Source organism: Ictalurus punctatus, chromosome 4 (assembly GCF_001660625.3).
Source record: "Ictalurus punctatus breed USDA103 chromosome 4, Coco_2.0, whole genome shotgun sequence".
Taxonomy (NCBI): domain Eukaryota; kingdom Metazoa; phylum Chordata; class Actinopteri; order Siluriformes; family Ictaluridae; genus Ictalurus; species Ictalurus punctatus.
In genome coordinates, this window is record NC_071284.1 from 17,385,759 (window position 1) to 17,406,704 (window position 20,946).

The window sequence follows — 20,946 nt, forward strand, 5'->3', positions numbered from 1 at the left end:
GGCTTGTCCATGTGATCGTTAGCAAATGCAGACAGGCAGCAATGTTCTTTTTTGAGAGCAGTGACTTTCTTCTTGCAACCCTGCCCTACACACCATTGTTGTTCAGAGTTTTAATGATGGTGGACTCATGAACATTAACATTAGCCAATGTGAGAGAGGCCTTTAGTTCCTTAGAAGTTACCCTGGGTTACTTTGTGACCTCACTGACTATTACATGTCTCTGTTAGTCGACCACTCCTGGGGAGGGTAACAATGGCCTTGATTTTCCTCCATGTGTTAAAAACAATCAAGCATTTTAGGGTAAACAGGAAAAATAAAAAAAAGTTACAATAATCATGTTGCATAAGAGTGCGCATTCCTAAACTAATACTTTGTTGAAGCACCTTTTGATTTATGCCACCACTCTATCAGCATGGCACCATGTCAATATTTTCCCACTCTTTCTTGCAAAATCATTCTAGATCCATGAAATTGTGAGGGCATCTGTGCACAGCCTGCTTCAGGTCACCCCACACATTGATCTTCTTTTGGTTAAGCCATTCCTTTGATGATTTGGATGTATGCTTTGGGTCACTGTTGTGCTGAAAGGTGAAATTCTTTTTCATCTTCAGTTAACTAGTAGACACCTGAAGGTTTTGCACTAAAATGGACTGGTATTTATTGTTATTCATGATTCTCTCCACCTTGATAAAAGCCCCAGAAAAGCAGCCCTAAAGTATGATGCTGTCACCACCATGCTGCAGTGTAGTTATGGTGTTCTTTTGGTCATATGCTTTTTTGCACTAAATATATCTTTTGGAATTAAGGAACTATTATTTGCAATTGGTCTCATCAGATCATAACACATTTTCCACATGGTTTGGGGTGATTTAGTTGAGCTTGGATGTTTTTTTTGTGGGTTATATTTTGTGAGAAAGGGCTTCTCTCTAGACACCCTACCCCACAGCCTAGACATGTAAAGAATATGAGAGATTGTGTTCATATGCAAAGAGAGTAATAAGTACTTATCAGATATTCCTGCAGATCCTTTAGTGTTGCCATAGGTCTCTTGGCAGCCTCCCTGGTAAGTTATTGTCTTGTCCTTTTATAAAATTTGAGGGATTTCCCGTAAGTCTCTCAAAACACCGCAGGAAACTTTGAAAATCCAACATTTCATCCAGCATGGCCGACTACCAGTTGGGCGGAGTCAGATACAACCATGTGAACTTTGTCGCACTTGATGAGAGCAATGACTGTGGTAAAGCTCGTGCACATTGGACCAACTTCATCCCGACCATTGCCTGCATTCGGGGGCGCTATGGAGCTCCTCGACCACGCCCATGCCCAGGCCCTACAGAACTATTACATTTTCCCAGGTTCTGATGCGTCTGCCAAGTTTTGTGAGTTTTTGGGTATGTTTAGGCCCTTAAAATCACACGAATGCATGAAAAAAAAATAAATAAATAAACATGCCGAAAACAATAGGGCCCTGCACCTCCGGTGCATGCGCCCTCTGGTTTGCACCAGAGGCGTGGCACCTTCGGTGCTCAGGCCCTAATTAAAGCTGAACGCAGCGATGAAAGGGCCCTCGCACGGCTGCACGTTGGTGCTGCTCTGCCAGGTGCATGCAGTTCCATTTTTTTTAAACACTTTTTTGCATTTGACATGTTCTGACATGTCTGCAAAGTTTGTGACTTTTCAGCTATGTTTAGGCCCTCTAAAATGCGATTCATTTCGGAAAAAAAGAAGAAGAAGAAGAAGAAGAAGAAGAAGAAGAAGAAGAAGAAGAAGAAGAAACAGAGCAGATCCAATAGGGCTTCACACCAGAGTTGAATGAATGAATGAATGAATTAATGCCTTTTATTGTCACTATACATATGTACAATGAAATTAAGAGCCACTCCTTTTTGTTCCGTGCAAACATGTACATTCAATAAACAAGAAGAATAAACAGATAATACACAGATAAATAAACAAAATAAATAAACAAGATATACAAGATATGCAAGATAGATATGCAAGATAGATATGCAAGATAGATATTGGGGTGGATGGGGGAGGTACTATGAAATGCACAGTTTTGAGACACTATATACTATATACATATGCTGTGGACTCAGTACATGTGTTTGTTTATCATGGTAATAGCTTTCGGGAAGAAACTATTCTTAAATCTACTAGTCCTTGTTTTGAGGCACCTGTAACGTCTCCCTGAGGGCAACAGATTGAACAGATCAAAGCCAGGGTGAGAACTGTCCTTAATGATGGTTTTTCCTCTGCTTAGGCAACGGGAAGTGTAAATATCCATCAGGTAGGGGAGAGGGCAGCCAATGATCTTCTGTGCTGCTCTTACTACTCCCTGAAGCCTCTCCCTGTCTGCTGCGGTGCAGCTACCGTACCACACCGTGATACAGTATGTCAGCAGGCTCTCGACGGATGAGCGGTAGAAGATCAGCAGCAGATTGGAGTCCAGATTGTACTTCCTGAGAACCCTCAGGAAGTGTAGCCGCGTTTGAGCCTTCTTGATAACCGCTGTGATGTTGTCCGTCCAGGAGATGTTTGCAGAGATAAGGACGCCAAGAAACCGGACGGTGTGGACCTTCTCCACACACTCACCATTAATGAAGAGGGGGGCCAGCTCAGTGTTGTGTTTCCTGAAGTCTACAATAAGTTCCTTGGTTTTCTTGGTGTTTAGAGTCAGATTGTTCTTTGAACACCAGGCTGCCAATTTTAGGACTTCCTCTCTGTAGGCTGCCTCCTCTCCTTTTGAGATAAGTCCGACCACTGTGGTGTCGTCAGCAAACTTGATGATAAGATTATTGTTGTAGACTGGTCTACAGTCATATGTGTAGAGACAATACAGGAGGGGGCTCAACACACAGCCCTGTGGAGAACCTGTGCTCAACGTGCGAGTGGAGGAGAGGTGGGGTCCGAGTCTCACTGTCTGGGACCGGTTGGTGAGAAAGTCCTTTATCCAGGCACACGTGAGGTGGGGGAGGCCAAGGGTGACCAATTTGGTGAAGAGAATGTCCGGAATTATTGTATTAAAAGCCGAACTGTAATCCACAAAAAGCATCCGGACGTAGCTCTGTTGCTGCTCTAGATGTCTCAAAACGTAGTGGACAGCTACGGCGATAGCATCCTCTGTGGATCTGTTTGCACGATAAGCAAATTGAAAAGGATCGAAATCTGGGGGGTGGTAGTCCTTGATGTGCTGAAGAACCAATCTCTCAAAGCACTTCATGATAACTGGAGTGAGGGCTACAGGACGATAATCATTCAGGCTAGTGGTGGGCGACTTCTTTGGCAGTGGGATGATTATGGCTGATTTTAGGCAGGCCGGGATGACTGCTTGGGCCAGGGAGAGATTGAAAATTCTGGTAAAGATGTGGGCAAGCTGGTGGGCACATGATCTGAGCATGTTACCAGGTACACCGTCTGGGCCAGCAGCCTTCCTGGGGTTCACTGCCAGAAACATCCGTCTAACATCGTGTTCCCTCACAGTAAGTAGAGTGGTGCAGGAACCAGAAGGGGATGGAGGCAGGGCTGGACTGGTACGGGGGCCAGATGAGGGTGGAGGTGGGGCTGGAGCAGATGAGTGCTGTTGTTGTGATGTTTCAAAGCGAGCAAAGAAGCAATTTAGCTCTTCTGCCAGAATCGCACTCAGGTCTCCTGTTGTCGCCTCACGGCCTCTGTAGTTCGTGATGTTCTGTATGCCCTGCCACACCTCCCGTTTATTTTTGCTGGACAGGTGGGACTCTATGCTCCTCTTATAGGCCGCCTTAGCTTCCTTAATACCACCTTTCAGGTTGGCACGGGCAGCTCTGTACAGAGCTCTATTACCAGGCCTGAAGGCAGCGTCGCGGGCTTTGAGTAGTGTGCGGACCTGTTTGGTCATCCATGGTTTCTGGTTTTGGAAAACCCGGATGTTTTTTCCCACAGTCACATTTCCGATACAGAACTTGATGTAGTCCAGTACCGTTCCTGTTAATGTTTCTAGCTCTTGATGTTCAAACAAATCCCAGTCTGTCTGTTCGAAGCAGTCCTGTAGTTTGCAGAATGCATCATCAGGCCAGGTGGTAACAGTCTTTATAGTGGTCTTGACACTGCGCCTGAGGGGGGTGTAGGCAGGGGAGAGCAGGAGGGAGAGATGGTCTGATTGGCCGAGGTGGGGGATTGGTATGGCTCTATACGCGTGCTTAATGTTGGAGTAAACATGATCCAGAGTGTTCGCCCCTCTAGTAAAACACTTAACATGTTGATAGAATTTCGGGAGTACAGTCTTCAAGTTTGCCTTATTAAAGTCTCCTGCAATTATGTGAACACCGTCGGGGTAAGCCCGCTGCTGTACGTTTATGGTGTTCAACAGGAGAGAGAGCGCCGTGTTCACATTGGCGTCGGGTGGAATATACACAGCCGTGATAATCACTACTGTTAGCTCTCTCGGTAGAAAAAAGTTTTGTCTATCATTGTTCCGTTGTTACACCAATTCTCATGCACATACATACAGAACCCCTCCCCCCTCCCCCCCCCCGCTCTTACCGGAGTCCTCAGTCCTGTCCCAGCGAAGCATAGTACGACCTGCTAGCTGCATGCTAGCATCGGGTATCCTTGGATGAAGCCAGGTTTCAGTAATAATTAAAACACAGCAGTCACGAACGTAGCGATTTCCAGCTAGTTGTAATTCCAAGTTGTCGATTTTATTCACTAGGGATCTGGCATTGGAGAGAAACAGGCTCGGTAAAGGTGGCTTGTGTGGTTGTTTTCTTAGCCTTAGCATAATACCGGACCTGCATCCCCGCTTTTGCTTCCTCTCCCTCCTCCGTCTGCGCCGCCTTCTGGACCCGACAACAATCCACGGAGAGCCCGGCAATCTCGCTATGTCGTCTGGGATGTTGTGCGTGTGATGAAACATTCTCGTAATAGGTATGCGGTGTTGGTCCCCAATATCCATAAGGTTCTGACTTGTATAGCGGATGTTCGTGGAACCGATAAGTTGCTCGGGGAAGTAATAAACGGAGCAGATCCAATAGGGCTTCACACCAGCAGTGCTCGGGCCCTAATAATAATAAGAATACTAGCAATAACAATAGGTTTCCTCATGAATGAAGAATCCTAATTTCATGGGAATAATCGGCAGTTATGATTTTTTTGTCATAATTGTGCAGCCCTACTTCTCGGATGACAACATGCCATGAATCTCAGTCTGCAATATTAGAATTGACGGGTGGTCCAGGTCAACAAAGCAGCATCATGTTGCCTTAAAAGGGTTGTTTTTTTATTTGGTTGACTTCAAATCCCAAGACAGCCAAACATCCACTACTTTGGTCCTTAACCATTAACTGAGCTACATGTCTGCAATTGTATGATTACTAGAGAAACCTCGAACATGTGTTTTTCCATGCCAATACTCATTTTTCCTCTGTGCCCTTACTTTGGACTATGTGTTATTTTGTTAAACATATATCTATTTTTCCATCAAAGAGAAGGCATGCACAAGAAGTTTTTTTAAAAAATCATAGTTGGGAAAACTGTGAGCTTTGGTAAAGACTGAAGGTTAGATTATCTGAGATAAGACTGCAACTCACTGTGTGGGAATAGACACTAGTATGCTACCACTTATTCCATAAAACAGTCTTGCACTTGTGTCTTTGATGGCTTTTAAGTCTATAAGTGGCAACAGCAGAGTAAAGAGTGTTCTTAAGCCATGCAACAAGATATAGAGCATACATACGCTCACCGTCCACTTTAATGGTAACAACCGTAGACCTGATTGTTTATGTAGTTATCTAATCAGTAAATCATGTGTCAGCAGCACAATGCATACAATCATGCAGATATAGGCCAAGAGCTTCAGGTAATGTTCATTTCAAACATCAGAATAGTGAAAATTTGCATGGTTGTTTTGCCAGATGGGCTGGTTTGAGTATTTCAGAACTTGCTTATCTCCTGGGAATTTCACACACAATACTCTCTAGAGTTTACACAAAATGGTGTGAAAAACCAAAAAACATCATATGTGCAGAGGGTCTGCAGGCTGAAACAATAGGGCAATAGGGCGGGGGTCCATGCTAGGCTAAAAACAAACACTATCTGGCTAGCTCTACCATCCCTCCTGCTCTCCAATGTCTGCTCCCTGGACAATAAATTGGACTACATCTGACTCCAGCAGACAATGCAGCGTGAGTTTAGCAGTGGCTCAGTGACAGATTTCTGGATGGCGGCATTCATCTAGATGGGCTTGCCTCATTTCGTGCCAACAGAAATGCAGATGTGTGCGGTAAGGTTCACAGAGGTGGCTTGTGTGTTTACAAGAACTCTGTGCTAGTTTCTAGTTACTGCTCATCGCTGGTGGAGTTTGTGACTGTTAGATGCAGATCATTTTATTTACCACGGGAATTCACCACTGTCCTATTGCAGTATAAATTCCCCCCAGTGTTAATGCTAAGCATGCACTCGGTGAACTGTATGGGGCAATTAGCTAACTGCAGAACACGCACTATGATTGACTGTTTATCATCACTGGAGATTTGAACCATGCGAATCTGAAATCAGTGCTCTCTAAATTCCATCAACATGTGAACTTTGCAATGAGAGCAGCAAACATGTTTACACAAACATCCCTGGCAGAGACCCGCCCCGACCTCAGCTACTCAGACTATATCTCGGTTTTGCTAATCCCAGCATACAGACCGCTCGTCAGATGCTCCAAACCAGTTTTGAAGCAAGTGAAAACCTGGCCAGCAGGAGTCATTTCTGCTCTTCAAGACTGTTTTGAGCACACTGACTGGCACATGTTCAGGGAGGCTGAAACCGACAGCAACTGCACCAACTTGGAATACACAACATCAGTGACCAGCTACATCAGTATGTGCATGGATGACCTCACTGTCTCCAAGACCATCACCACATGCTCCAACCAGAAGCCATGGATGACTACAGAGGTGCATGCACTGCTGAGAACTCAAGACTCTGCCTTCAGGGCAGGTGACAAGGCAGACCTTAGAATAGCAAGAGCCAAACTGTCCTGGTCCATCAGAGAGGCAAAAAGCGCACACGCCCAGAAAATCCACAGACACTTCATGGATAGCTGCGACACGTGGTGCATGTGGCAGGGCACTTAGACAACATCACATGCCTATGACAGTGATGCCTCCCTTCCAGATGTGATGAACAACTTTTACACTCAATTTGAGGTGCAGAATGATGTGATGGCGAAGAAGATCACCCCTCTTACCAATGACCAGGTGTTGTGTCTATTCACAGCTGATGTGAGGAAAACGCTACACAGAGTCAACCCACGGAAAGCTGCTGGAGAGTTGAAGACTGAAAAAAGGCCAGTTGATTTTTTTTTTCTAATTTTCAACTGTCCAGTTTGGGTGAGTCTGTGCCCATGATAGCCTCAGATTTCTGTTCTTAGCTGTCAGGAGTTGAACCCACTGTGGTCTTCTGCTGTTGTAGCCCATCTACCTCAAGATTTGATGTTTTGTGCATGCTAAGATGCTTTTCTGCTCACCACAGTTGTAAAGAGTGATTATTTGATTTACAATATCCTTCCTGGCAGCTTAAACCAAGCTGGCCATTTTCCTCTGTACTGTCTTATCAACAAGGCATGGCCACCAACAGAACTGCCGCTCATTCATGTTTTTAACTGTAGAGACTGCTGTGTGTGAAATTCTGAGGAGATCAGCAGTTTCTAGAATACTCAAACCAGTACATCTGGCACAAACAACCACACCACAGTTAAAGTAAGAGATATCACACTTTCTGATGTTGGATGTGAACATTATCTGAAGCTCTTGACCTATATCTGCATCTTTTTATGCATTGTACTGCTGCCACTATAGAATATATTGATAAAGCATAACCAATATGTATAACTAACATTTGGATATATTAATAAAGCATAATCTATATCTATAATCAATATTTAGAAACATAATCTAAAACCATAGAACACTTTCTAATCAAGTTATATTCTATCTGTGTACTGAGTTAGAGGAATTCCGTGTCTTACTGCACAGTAGTTGTTTTTCTGTATCATCCTGTACTTTTCTGCACAGCAATAAATTAGCATTTAGACATTTGCTGAAACTGCTTTCCAATTAAGACCACTTTGAAGCTTGCAAACCAGTATCGGGCTGAGGTAAGGCCTCAAGTATCAGGCTGGGAAAAAAGCCAGGAAATCATTAAGGTAGTGGAAGTGAATCGGGTGAGAGCCAGAAATTCAAGGTGTAGAGGTGAATTTGAGACAGAGTAGAAGAAACCTTGCCCTTATAAAACCTTTCTAAAAATCAATTAACTACACATGCGCCACAAATGTAAGATATCATACAGGCATGAATAATTAATTGTGGCAAAGAAGATTGGTCTTTTTTTAATGAGAAAATGTAAAACCCCACCTAAAATGAGCTCGTTGTTGTAGAAAGGTATAAAAGGGCATGTGTGTTTGCATAATTTAGACTTTCTGCAGACTGCCTCACTTTATTGTTTCAATAAAGTTTGATTACTTTTTGATGTCTACAAACCCTTTGTCTCTGAAGTTTTGACTGACGTTTTTAGGCTGGAAAGATTGTTTCCACAACGCCACATGATTGGCTGATTGGATAACTGCATAAATGATGAGATGAACATACATAGAACATATGCAATGCATTTCACTAGAACTGCAACAACTAATCGATAAAATTGATAATAATCGATTATGAAAATCATTGTCAACAAATCTCGTTATCGATTAGATGGTCTGCGCGCAGGATGGGGCATTTACTCATTACGTTACTTCTCTTCTGAAAACACACTTGGGAGAGTAAGCTGTGGAGCTCTCACCTGAGGTCAACATGGCGACCTCAGAGGGACAGGCTGAGGAGGCTGTCCCGCTGCCCTGCACAGCCGCGGAGGCTGTCCCGCTGCCCGGCACAGCCGAGGAGGCTGTCCCGCTGCCCTGCACGGCCGAGGAGGCTGTCCCGCTGCCCTGCACGGCCGAGGAGGCAGCCCCGCTGTCCAGCCCGGCCGAGGAGGCCGTCCCGCCGCCCTGCACAGCCGAGGTGGCCGTCCCGCCGCCCTGCACAGCCGAGGAGGCCGCCCTGCTGCCCAGCCTAGCTGAGGAGGCTGTCCTGCTACCCTGCACGGCCGAGGAAGCTGTCCTGCTGTCCAGCCCAGTGGAGGAGGCCGTCCCGCTGCCCTGCACGGCCGAGGAAGCTGTCCTGCTGTCCAGCCCAGCTGAGGAGGCCGTCCCGCTACCCTGCACGGCCGAGAAAGCCGCCTTGCTGCCCAGTCCAGCCGAGGAAGCCGTCCCGCTGTCCAGCCCAGCCGAGGAGGCCGTCCCGCTGCCCTGCACGGCCGAGGAGGCCGTCCCGCTGCCCTGCACGGCGGAGGAGGCCGTCCGGCTGCCCTGCACGGCCGAGGAGGCCGTCCGGCTGCCCTGCACGGCCGAGGAGGCCGTCCCGCTGCCCCACCCGGCCGAGGAGGCCGCCCAGCCCTCCAGTGCCGCCGAGGGTGGCACCCAGAGTTCCAGAGCTGCCGGGGGTGGTGCCCAGCATCCCAGGGGCGGTGTCCTGCGTCCCAGCGGCGCCAGGGGCGGTGCTCTGACTTTCAACCCCGGTGGGGATGCTGCTCTGCTCCTCTGCTGCCCGACAGAGGCTGCTTCGCTTTCTGTCGCAGCGAAAGACAGTTCGCACAGGGGCCCGGGACCCCCGTTGGAGGGGGGTTCTTGGTGCTCCGGGAGGAGCACCCTTTGGAGGGGGGTTCTGTTACGCCACGGCCAGCAGAGGGCACTGCGGTACGGCTGCTGACTGGTCACGTGACTCTTTTGTTTTCGTTCACTTCCCACTTGGACACTGAGTTAAGTTTGAGCATGTCTCTGATTTGCCCCAGGTGTTAATGTTTTAGTTTAATTAGGTTTGTTATTTAAACCCCCCGTGTGACTGCGCACAGCGCGCAGTATTATAGTTGGTTTGGTTCGTCAAGGAAGTGTAACGGTATATGCTAAGGTGTAGCATGCTAGCGGTCGTAGCTAGGAGACCAGAGTGTGTATAGTCAGTAGAGACCGCGCTCCCTGTGTTTGTTTATCTGTTAATTTGTTTCTTGTTTAAATAATAAAGAGTGTGACCTGCACCTGCATCCGCCTCCAGTCCCGTTCTGTGACAGAAACTGAGTTTTTATTATTAATTTAAGACTGTAGTTTAATTCACTGCTTTTTGTGCATCCATAAAAGTAATGCATAAATACTATTATACAATACAAACTGATATATAAAATTTTACATACACATATATAAGTATTTATGCATTACTTTTTATGGATGCACAAAAAGCACTGAAATAAACTACAGTCCTAAATTAATAATATATATTCTGGTGTGTGTCTGTGTGTATTGGGTTCTTTTCTTTAGTTTATATTTGTAACACTCAGTTTGTGGATTTTATTTTAAATAAATTAAAAAATGGTACTGAAAGTTTGCCCCCCCCCCCCCCCCCACACACACACACACACACATCTGATTAATCGAAAATAAATAATCTGCTAACTAATCAATAGAAAAAGAATGAGAGAGGCCTGGACTTTGCTTAAAGGCAAATCATTACTGATAGAACCATACTGAAATACAAACCACTGGAATTGTTACTGCCATGCTGTTAGCGGGTTATTACTCAGGTTTGATTTAAAGCCCTTTTAATGTGAGTGTGATTCAGTCTGGACCAATATAAACAATGGTGACTTCATAATGGAATGAAGCTTCTGTTCCATGTGCTCATGGTGCCAATAACAAATGAGGACTTCAAAGATAAAAAGCCTGAAGTTAAAATGCACTGTTGTTAACAATTTGTGTACAAACATTCACAACAGTTATCTGAGGTTTGCTATTATAACTGTTTTTAATGTAGTGGAACACCAGTAACAGTCAACAGATAGTGGAATAGTTAGTGGGGAAAATAGCCTCATGGGGGAAAAAAGGAAGAAAACCCCACTCAATATTTTTATATTTCAATGCATGGAAAAGAATAATGTAGAATCCTATACGTTTATGTTTCTACTCTTTGAATTTGCTTTTGAACTTGCAAAATAGCAGATTGGTATTCCCTGGCTGCTTGAATTTTTGTTGCTTGATTTTGTTGGTAATACTTGCATAACAAATCCTGCTGTTACAATTTGACCTACGGGAAAAAACCTTCGGAGTAGGATCAGCTTTGCCATTAACATTCCACTGTATGCGCCATAATTGAGATACAATGTGAGAATTGCTACTGAATATTGAACAGTCTTAAATATAGTTTTTACTGTTCACTTTCTGTATTATGTGTAAACAATGACATGCCTTTTTATACCTGCCTAAAGAAAATCTTAATTGGAACATTAGCACAATGCAAATATTTGCTCAACATGGCATTTCAAGGTGACCTTTCAAGCACAAAACACAAAATGAAGCAGGAAATAGACTAACCAATATAGAGAGACGAGTCTTTTTTCTGCACATGGTCGTCTATATAGGACACTCCCAGAGGCTGTACAGGCGTCGCGCCAATACCTAGTAGAACTTGGGCAACAATCAGCAGCAGGTACATCATGTTGGTGTTGGCTTTGTTGCTGCATAGGCCACCATCATCCACATCTCTCCTTGACATGTTGGAGCACATGTCCCGTCCTGGCTCTTTCCTCCAGACTTTAGTGCTTTTGTACTCATACTGGTTGGTGAGGAACTCAGGCAGTGCAGATAGCAGTGCACCCAGTGCCATGACAATTCCACCACAGCCAATCAGACGTGGTCGGTGAGCTCTGGCGCCAAAATAGCTGACAAACAGGATGAGCGCCAGGTTGCCAATCTCGAAGCTGCTGGCTATCACACCCACATCAGCACTCTGCAAGTTAAAGCGGCGTTCCAGCGTTGTCAGGACACTCACCTGTAATAAGCAAATAAAAATTTTACTTTATTTAACTTTTATAACTGAAATAAGATGGAAATCTTCACATATTCAAATGTGTAAGAAATATCAAGGCTTTTTTCTTTGCTTCTGTCACCTGCCAGAGTCCATAACTAATTCTTTGTAAAGAATATTTACAGTTAACAATGTATGATAGTCAGCAATCCATCCATTTTTCCATACCGCTTATCTTACACTCTGATTGACATTCTGGATTGTATTTATTGACATTTTATTGACATTTTACATTGGATTAAAAATTATTGAGCTTTTTGAGTGGTGTCAAAATAATTCACAAGATACTGTGCCAGAAATGTTTTATTTCAAGAATACCATGACATTTTGAGCCGAAAACATGTTTCTTTTTGTAGGTATTCTAGTTTCCATGTATTATTTGTACATGGTTCAAATGTTTAAACACAACACACTTTGCTGATGGTAATTACGGACAGAAAAAGTGCAGTGTGAAAGTATAGCAGCATTGATTTATTTTATTTTTTTTTGACAGCCTTTCCATTAATGAATCTGGGAAAAGTGCATATATAAATTCAATAAGCATGTTTTTTTTTGTTTTGTTTTGTTTTTTTTAACCATTTCATTAGGATACATTTACCAATTCATTAAAGTGCAATTCATCAAATGAAAAAGAAATACAAATATAGTATGCTCAATCAAAAAATATATACATTTATATTTACAGTTAAGAATTATTTGGGGGGACCCAGCTCCACAAGCAGTAACTCCAACATATAGTAAAGTGCATTCACATACTTGTACAATAATGCATATACCCTCACTGGCAGAAATGTGGTTACCTCAGCAAAAAATAGGTCCCAACACTTAGGAAAGGATTTGGGATTATGGAATTTCACTTCTCCCTAAAATACAGCTTTGCCTATGGATTCCACATGTTCTTTTGCAATCCACTACTGATTATGGATTTTCAAGATGAGGGTAAAAATTTTCTGATTGCTTTTGGCTTTGTGTTATCAATGTATGTGGGGCAATTTGCCATTCAACACCAAGGAATTAATCCTTGAGAAATGCACCGGTGAATTATTGCTTTTTAACTACAGTGAGGGGAAATATGTATTCAGACACTTTTTCTGTTATTTAATATACTTTCAGTACATATATCCAGTTCAAATGTACACACCCTTTATACTTAGAAATATGAACAAAAATGTATGTATTCATAAGCATAAACAAAGTTTAAAAATAAACTGACAGGGGAAAAAGTCTTCTGACAGTATTCTGTATAAAATATATATATATATATATATATTATATATATATATATATATATATATATATATATATATATATATATATATATATATATATATAAAGGCTACATTAAATTAAATATAAATGCTAAATATAAATGCTGTTGCTACTGCTGCTGCAAAAAAAGTTCTCATGCAAATTGTACTGGGTCTATCATAAACAGTTAAATGTAAGCTCTCTGCTCGTGGTCACTGTTAATGGAGTTAAAATAATAGCAATGAGAAATACTGTTGGTTAATTGATAAATAAACAAACATAAAATATTTATTTTTAAATATCTTAAAAACAATAGAGAGTCCTAATTAAAAGTAGGCTAACACAAAAATTATCCATATTAGGAAAAAGGCTAATAGCTTTCTAAGGAAATAGCGAACTAAGCTTAATGTCAGATTGATATTAAATGCAACCCATAGTAATTCAACATTATTTAATTTCTCATTTTATTTATATTTTATGAAGTTATTATAATATCTATTTTTTATATTAAATGATTTATATATTTATAACTAAGCACATTTTCTGTCTTTACATTTTAGTAGTTTTATTTTTGTTTATCAGTTGTAGATGGGTTCCCCAGTACAGTGTCCATGTCTGCTGATAATAGTGTGTTTTGGGGGGGATAAATCTAAACATGGAAACTGATGTTGACTTTTCTAGTGATATCTGGCAACTGTGAGATTAAATGAAGTGAATTAGAGTTAGTGAAGGAGAGCGGCAGTGTACTATATGTGTACAGACTGAACAGTTCCTACTCTTGATTATTTAATAAAGAAGTTTGAATTAAACCCACCTTGTAGCGTTTGCATTATTATTAATTTACTCCGTGTGAAGCCGCTGTGTCTACACGAGCAGGTGAAAGTTAGTTCACCTGTAGTTTTTATTCCGAGTATATTCTACAACTCCGAACAGGTCACTCACACCTTTGCGAATAAATATTTATTCACAGTCACACAAAGTACTTTTCAGTCGCAAATGCGAGTGAAATGGTCGCACTGTAGAGCCCTGAGTTTATCTGCAAAGTTTTTTCCAGTTCTGCCTGATGACGTTTAATGTCCTCGACAACCTCTGTAGTGCCATTTAGCATCATGCTAGTGTCATGATTTCCCCTCGCACAAGCACTGGAGCTAAAATCCTAACTCCGTTTCTGGCTTTTGGTATTACAAAATGACGTCATCCCTGCGCCGCACTATGTGATTGGCTGTAGTTAGGAAGCGCTTGATCTGAGTGGAGAAAACAGCGGAGTTTTCTATGAGCGGAGGACAAACTTTAAACATTAATATCAAAGTCGATCATGTTCATTTAATCGCGGGCAGTCAAAATCGTAATCGCGATCGATATTCGATTAATTGTGCAGCCCTAACATATATATATAAAATGTGTGTGTGTGTGTGTGTGTGTGTGTGTGTGTGTGTGTTTGTGTACGTGTATATATTAGGGATGTCACAAGAGCCGATACTTCGGTACCAAGTCGGTACCAACATTCTTAAAACGTGATGGTACTTGTTTTTATGCATTTCCGTTGGTACCGATTGTAACGAAAGTACAGAGGTTGCAATTCTTCCGTACCTGATGGGGGCAGCAAATACGCACAAGTGTTTTAGTTGGTCCACAAGTGGTGAAGAAGAAGAAGAACGCCTACGAGCACCCGGGAAAAACTACAAAAGATTAGCTTAGCTTTAAGTTTAGCTCTGTCCCGACTCGTTAAGAGGAAAAGAGAGGAAAGCTAGTATTGGTTTCCGGTGTGCAACCTCTGCTATCGTTCATTTCAACGTGTTGTCACATGAAAAGATATAATCAAATATTTACAAAAATGTGAGAGGTGTACTCAATTTTGTGAGATACTGTGTGTGTGTGTGTGTGTGTGTGTGTATGTATATATATATATATATATATATATATATATATATATATATATATATATATATATGTGTGTAAGTTTACGTTATATATTAGTATTCATGCATTATTTTTTCTGTATGCAAAAAACAACTGATAATTAAACTACTGTCCTAAATTAATAATGATATCTCGGTCACTGCACCTTACGGTTTCTGTTACTCACTGCCTTTAGGCATATTGTTTTACTTATGTTTAATTTGATCCTACCAATTTAATTAGACATTACAGATATTACTTGTGCTGCCACTGTTTATCACCGAATCTACATTGCGAGTGAGGATCAATGCAGCCTCATTACAAATGTCACGAACCTTGAGACGGTACGGAAGCAGGCGCGGGAGGCGAGTGAACAGAGTAGAGTCGGGAAGTTCCGGAAGCGTAGTCGTAGAGTCAGCAAGGGTCAAGCGATCGGGCGAACAATACAAATGGGGATATCCAGATAGCGTAGTCGAGACGAGAAGTGAGGGTCGAGGATTATAAGAAACAACGAACTAGAAGAGCTTGGTACCGCAGCAAACTAATTTACTGAGCGTATACTTCGCGTAGATTCTGGGTGGATGTCTTCCCTAAGTACTAGTGTGTGTGTGTGTGTGTGTGATTGGTGCCAGGTGTGTCTGATCAGAACTCCGGGGATGGTGAGCGCATGCGTGCCTGAGAAGTGAGTATTGCATCTTGGGAATTTGAGTTCTGATCGGACCGAGCTGTGACAGAACCCCCCCCCAAAGGGCTCACTCCGGGAGCTGAGTTCTTTCTTGGCCTCCCCCGGGGTCGTGGGCCTGGGAGATGAGGATGAGTGACATGAAAGTCCTTGGTGAGCTGTGGATCCAGTATATCCTGCTTGGGAACCCAGCACTGTTCCTCAGGTCCGTAACCTTCCCACTCGACCAAATACTCCAGCTTGCCCCTCCTGCGTCTAGATTTGAGGATGTTCTTGACGCGGTAAGCCGGTTGTCCATCAATCTCCAGAGGGTTCGGAGGAGTTTCAGCTGGTACTTCGGTGGCTAGAGGACCGTTAACAACAGGTTTGAGACGTGATACGTGGAATGAAGGGGAGATGCGGCTGTGTCGTGGCAGTTCCAGACGGTAGGTGACTTCATTGACCCGCTTGAGGATCTTGAAGGGTCCAGTATATCGTGGCGCTAGTTTTTTTACAGCCGTGAGCTTGTCTCAAGTCCTTTGTGGACAACCATACCCGATCACCTGGTTGGTAGTTAGGGTGTTCTTTGCGGCGGCGATCTGCTTTGTGTTTGTACGTGTCTGTCGTCTCCTTCAGGCGTCAATGGGTGTCAGCCCAGACACGCTCACTACGTTTGAACCAGTGGTCAACGGCCGGAGCTGCGGTGGGGGTTGCGTTCCACGGGAACAGAGGGGGTTGGTAACCGAGCACGCACTGGAAGGGGGTGAGATTGGTAGCGGAATGGCGTAGTGAGTTCTGGGCGTACTCGGCCCATGGCAAGAACTTGTCCAATCCTCTGGGTTGTTGGCACAAAAGGTGCGGAGGAATCGTCCCAGTTCCTGATTGACTCGTTCAGCTTGCCCATTGGCTTGGGGGTGATAACCGGAGGTGAGATTCACCGTCACTCCCATCTTCGTCATGAAGCTGGACCACACTCTGGAGGTAAACTGCGGGCCCCTGTCACTGACAATCTCCTCCGGAATGCCGTAATACCTGAACACATGCTGGAATAGAAGTTCAGCTGTCCTGAATGCAGTGGGGAGAGCGGGTAAGGGAATGAAGCGTACGGACTTGGAGAACCGGTCCACTGCGACTAGAATTGTGGTATCTCCTTGGGATCTAGGCAGGTCTGTTACGAAATCTACAGATACGTGTGACCATGGGCGTTCGGGGATAGGTAAGGGCTTGAGCCTCCCGGCGGGGAGGGTCCGAGGTACTTTACTCTGTGCGCACGATGAACAGGATTTCACCACCTTGTGTATGTCTCCTATCATATTGGGCCACCAGTACTTCTCTTCCAGGAGATGGTGTGTGCGTTGTGTTCCAGGATGTCCCGTACCGAGTACCGTGTGTGCCCAGATGATGAGTTCTTGGCGGTACTCTTGAGGTACGAAGAGTTTGTCAGGAGGACACTTTACAGGTACTTGGGACTGGGGCATCTGCTCTAGTTCCGCGTCCAGCTCCCACTCTAGTGCACTGATAACACATGAAGGACGAATGATGTACTCCTCCTGCTCGTTGACAGTTTCTGTCTGATCAAGACGAGACAGAGCATCCGCCTTTGTGTTCTTGGACCTGGGTCTGTAGGATAACGTGAATTGAAATCTAGTGAAGAATAGGGCCCATCGGGCCTGGCGGGGTGTGAGTCGCTTTGCAGTGCGAAGGTACTCCAGGTTCTTATGGTCCGTGAAGATGACAAATGGATGTGTAGCCCCCTCTAACCAGTGTCTCCACTCTTCCAGCGCTAACTTAACTGCCAAGAGTTCCCGATTCCCCACATCGTAGTTTCTCTCGGCTGGGGAAAGCTTTCGCGAGAAGAAGGCCACCGGGTGAAGTTTTGGCTTTTCTCCAAATCGTTGGGACAGAATGGCTCCTACCCCGGTTTCTGATGCGTCCACCTCCACTATAAACGGTCTGGATGGGTCTGGATGTTTGATGAGGGGTGCAGTGGTGAAGGCCTTCTTGAGCTTGTCGAAGGCGGATTGGGCAGTGGAATTCCATGCCAGACGTTTGGGTCTCCCCTTTAGTAGGGATGTGAGGGGGTTGGCGACGGCACTGAAATTCCTGATAAATCTCCTGTAGAAGTTTGCAAACCCCAGAAACCTCTGTAGTTCCTTGATGGTCGTGGGTGTGGGCCAGCTTACTACCGCCTGGACCTTTTCTTGGTCCATGGAGATTCCCTCGGGGCTGATGACGTAGCCCAGAAACGTGATGGTGGTTTTATGGAATTCACACTTCTCTGCTTTCACATATAGCTGGTGACGGAGCAGTCGCTGTAGCACTTGGTGAACGTGGTGAACATGTTCTTCCCGGGAGTCAGAGTATATCAGTATGTCGTCGATGTAGGCGATCACATGGCGTCCCAGCATGTCACGTAACACATCGTTAATTAAACATTGGAAGACCGAGGGGGCGTTAGAAAGCCCATACGGCATGACCTGATACTCGTAGTGGCCTGAAGTTGTGCTGAACCCAGTCTTCCATTCATCTCCCTCTCGGATCCGGACCAGGTTGTATGCACTGCGCAAGTCCAGTTTCGTGAAAATGGTGGCCGTGCGTAATTGTTCCAGAGCGGCTGGTACTAGAGGGAGTGGGTAGCGGTACTTGACGCAACATTGGTTTAGTCCTCGGTAGTCGATGCACGGTCGTAAACCTCCTCCCTTCTTCTCCACGAAGAAAAATCCCGCGGATGCTAGAGAAGTGGATGGTCGTATATACCCTTGGTGCAACGCCTCCTGAATGTACTCTTCCATGGCCTTTTGCTCAGTGATCGTTAACGGGTAGACCCTCCCTCGTGGTGGTGTAGTGCCTGGGAGCAAATCAATAGCGCAGTCGTAATCACGGTGGGGAGGTAGTCCGCTCGCCTTCTTCCTACTGAATACCTCTATGAGGTCATGGTAAACACTGGGGATCTGAACGTTATCTGCCTTATCTGGGCTTTCAATGGAGGTGGATGCTACGGAGATCACCGGGACTTGAAGACAGTGAGAAATGCAGTGAGCTGACCAGCGCGTGATTTCCCTTTGGTTCCATGAAATTTGGGGATTGTGATGTTCGAGCCAAGGGAGACCGAGAACCACTGGGTGTCGAGCCGTCACTATGACATGGAACGTGATCTTCTCCAGATGAAGGGCGCTGGTTCGGAGGTTAACAGGTTCGGTGCAGTGGGTGATTATGCCCTCTCCTATGGGGGCCCCATCAATGGCTTGGACACAGCGGGGGGTGCAGAGAGGACGAACGGGGATATTATATTGGTGTACGGTCTCTTGGCTAATGAAATTCCCCGCCGCTCCCGAGTCGATCAGTGCTTCTAAAACACAAGAACCCCTTGAGTAACCCACTATAACGGGCAATACGAAGGCAGACTGAACAGAGTGCTGGGTAATGGGTTTGGAACTCACCCCTGCCTGAAGTGGTCTGGCAGTTTTGGCTTCCCCTCGGGTAGAGCCCTGTTTGAGAGGGCATTGTGGCACGAAGTGGCCCCTCTCACCACAGTAGAAACAACGGTGTTCACGGCGCCGTCGTTCTCGTTCCTGCGTGCTCACCCGAGTCTGTCCCAGCTGCATGGGTTCACTAGAGTGCTCAGGTGTCAGTGCTTCCGCCTCACCGCGTCCGGGGCGGCGGCTACGTAGTAGACGATCCAGGCGGATAGCTACGCTGATGAGTGAGTCGAGGGTCAAAAGGTCATCGCGGCACGCCAGCTCCGTTAAGATGTCAGCATTTAATCCCCGGCGAAACATGGCCTTTAGAGCGTGTTGATTCCATCCGCTCCGGGCGGCGACAGTGCGAAATTCAAGGGCGTAATCCGCCACACTCCGTGATCCTTGCGCCATGGACAATAAGTCCTCCCCAGTCTCCCGGCCGTCTGGAGAGTGATCGAATACCGTGCGGAAGCGTGATGTCAGCTGCTCAAACGTGCTGATACGGTTCCCTTCTTGTTCCCATTCCGCGGTAGCCCAGAGGAGAGCTTTCCCGGTTAAAAGTTCCATGAAGTGGATGATCTTCTGACTCTCCGTCATGTCTGGGTACGTGGAAAAAAACAGGGAGCACTGGAGTAAAAAACCCCGGCAGCCTGCAGGATCTCCATCATACTTCTCCGGCGCTGGAGTGGGAGGGAAGCGTGGGGTCGGCACCGTAGCAGGCTGCGCAGCTTGATTTAGCCGAGCTACCTGCTCAGTTAGGTAGGCGAGACGTTGATCATGTTCGCTAAGCATCCGGCCATGTCCCTCGATGGCGTTCGGCCAGCGATTTCCCGCTGCCTCCATTAATAGGCGAAGTATTCTGTCACGAACCTTGAGACGGTACGGAAGCAGGCGCGGGAGGCGAGTGAACAGAGTAGAGTCGGGAAGTTCCGGAAGCGTAGTCGTAGAGTCAGCAAGGGTCAAGCGATCAGGCGAACAATACAAATGGGGATATCCAGATAGCGTAGTCGAGACGAGAAGCGAGGGTCGAGGATTATAAGAAACAACGAACTAGAAGAGCTTGGTACCGCAGCAAACTAATTTACTGAGCGTATACTTCGCGTAGATTCTGGGTGGATGTCTTCCCTAAGTACTAGTGTGTGTGTGTGTGTGTGATTGGTGCCAGGTGTGTCTGATCAGAACTCCGGGGATGGTGAGCACATGCGTGCCTGAGAAGTGAGTATTGCATCTTGGGAATTTGAGTTCTGATCGGACCGAGCTGTGACAACAAATAGATCACTCACGTTATAATAAACAACAGATCTGACACTGCAAGCATGCAAATAGAGCATATAATGACAATAAACGTGAATTAAACTAAAGCTTTTAAGCAACTCGTACCAATTTCCCCAACCCCTTGCACATCGTGGATCATTTTGGACATAAATATTAGTTTGTGCACGTGCATCACTGTCATGCATCCGTGCCACACTAGTTTGCAGGTTACAGTCTTCTTTGTGGGATTTCCTATAAAATGTTCCCTTGCCTTAGAGGACTTGGTGGTCACTCATTTTTTCCGCCGTCACTTGAAGGTTATGCCTCCATCTTATGGTGACTGAGGTGATGTTTGGTATAAAAGGTAACGTTGACATAAACAGTAAACTGAAGAAATTCATTTTGATTGACTCTGGGTATTCTGCTAAAGCTAGTGGCGTCGCATTACCTGCGGTCAACATCATGTTTTATTGACTGGGAAACAGCTTATTGTTCCAGTTAGTAATAA

At 45.0% G+C, this 20,946-nt stretch overlaps 1 protein-coding gene across 2 annotated transcripts in view; it reads right to left on the minus strand.

The window, feature by feature from the left end:
- Positions 1–20,946, minus strand: part of slco3a1a (solute carrier organic anion transporter family member 3A1a) — an 85,840-nt gene that overhangs the window by 54,564 nt on the left and 10,330 nt on the right. For both annotated transcript variants that reach the window (XM_047153478.2, XM_047153477.2), the window contains exon 2: positions 11,423–11,879. In XM_047153478.2, coding sequence (XP_047009434.1) covers positions 11,423–11,879 — 457 coding nt within the window. The remainder of the gene's footprint in view (positions 1–11,422; positions 11,880–20,946) is intronic.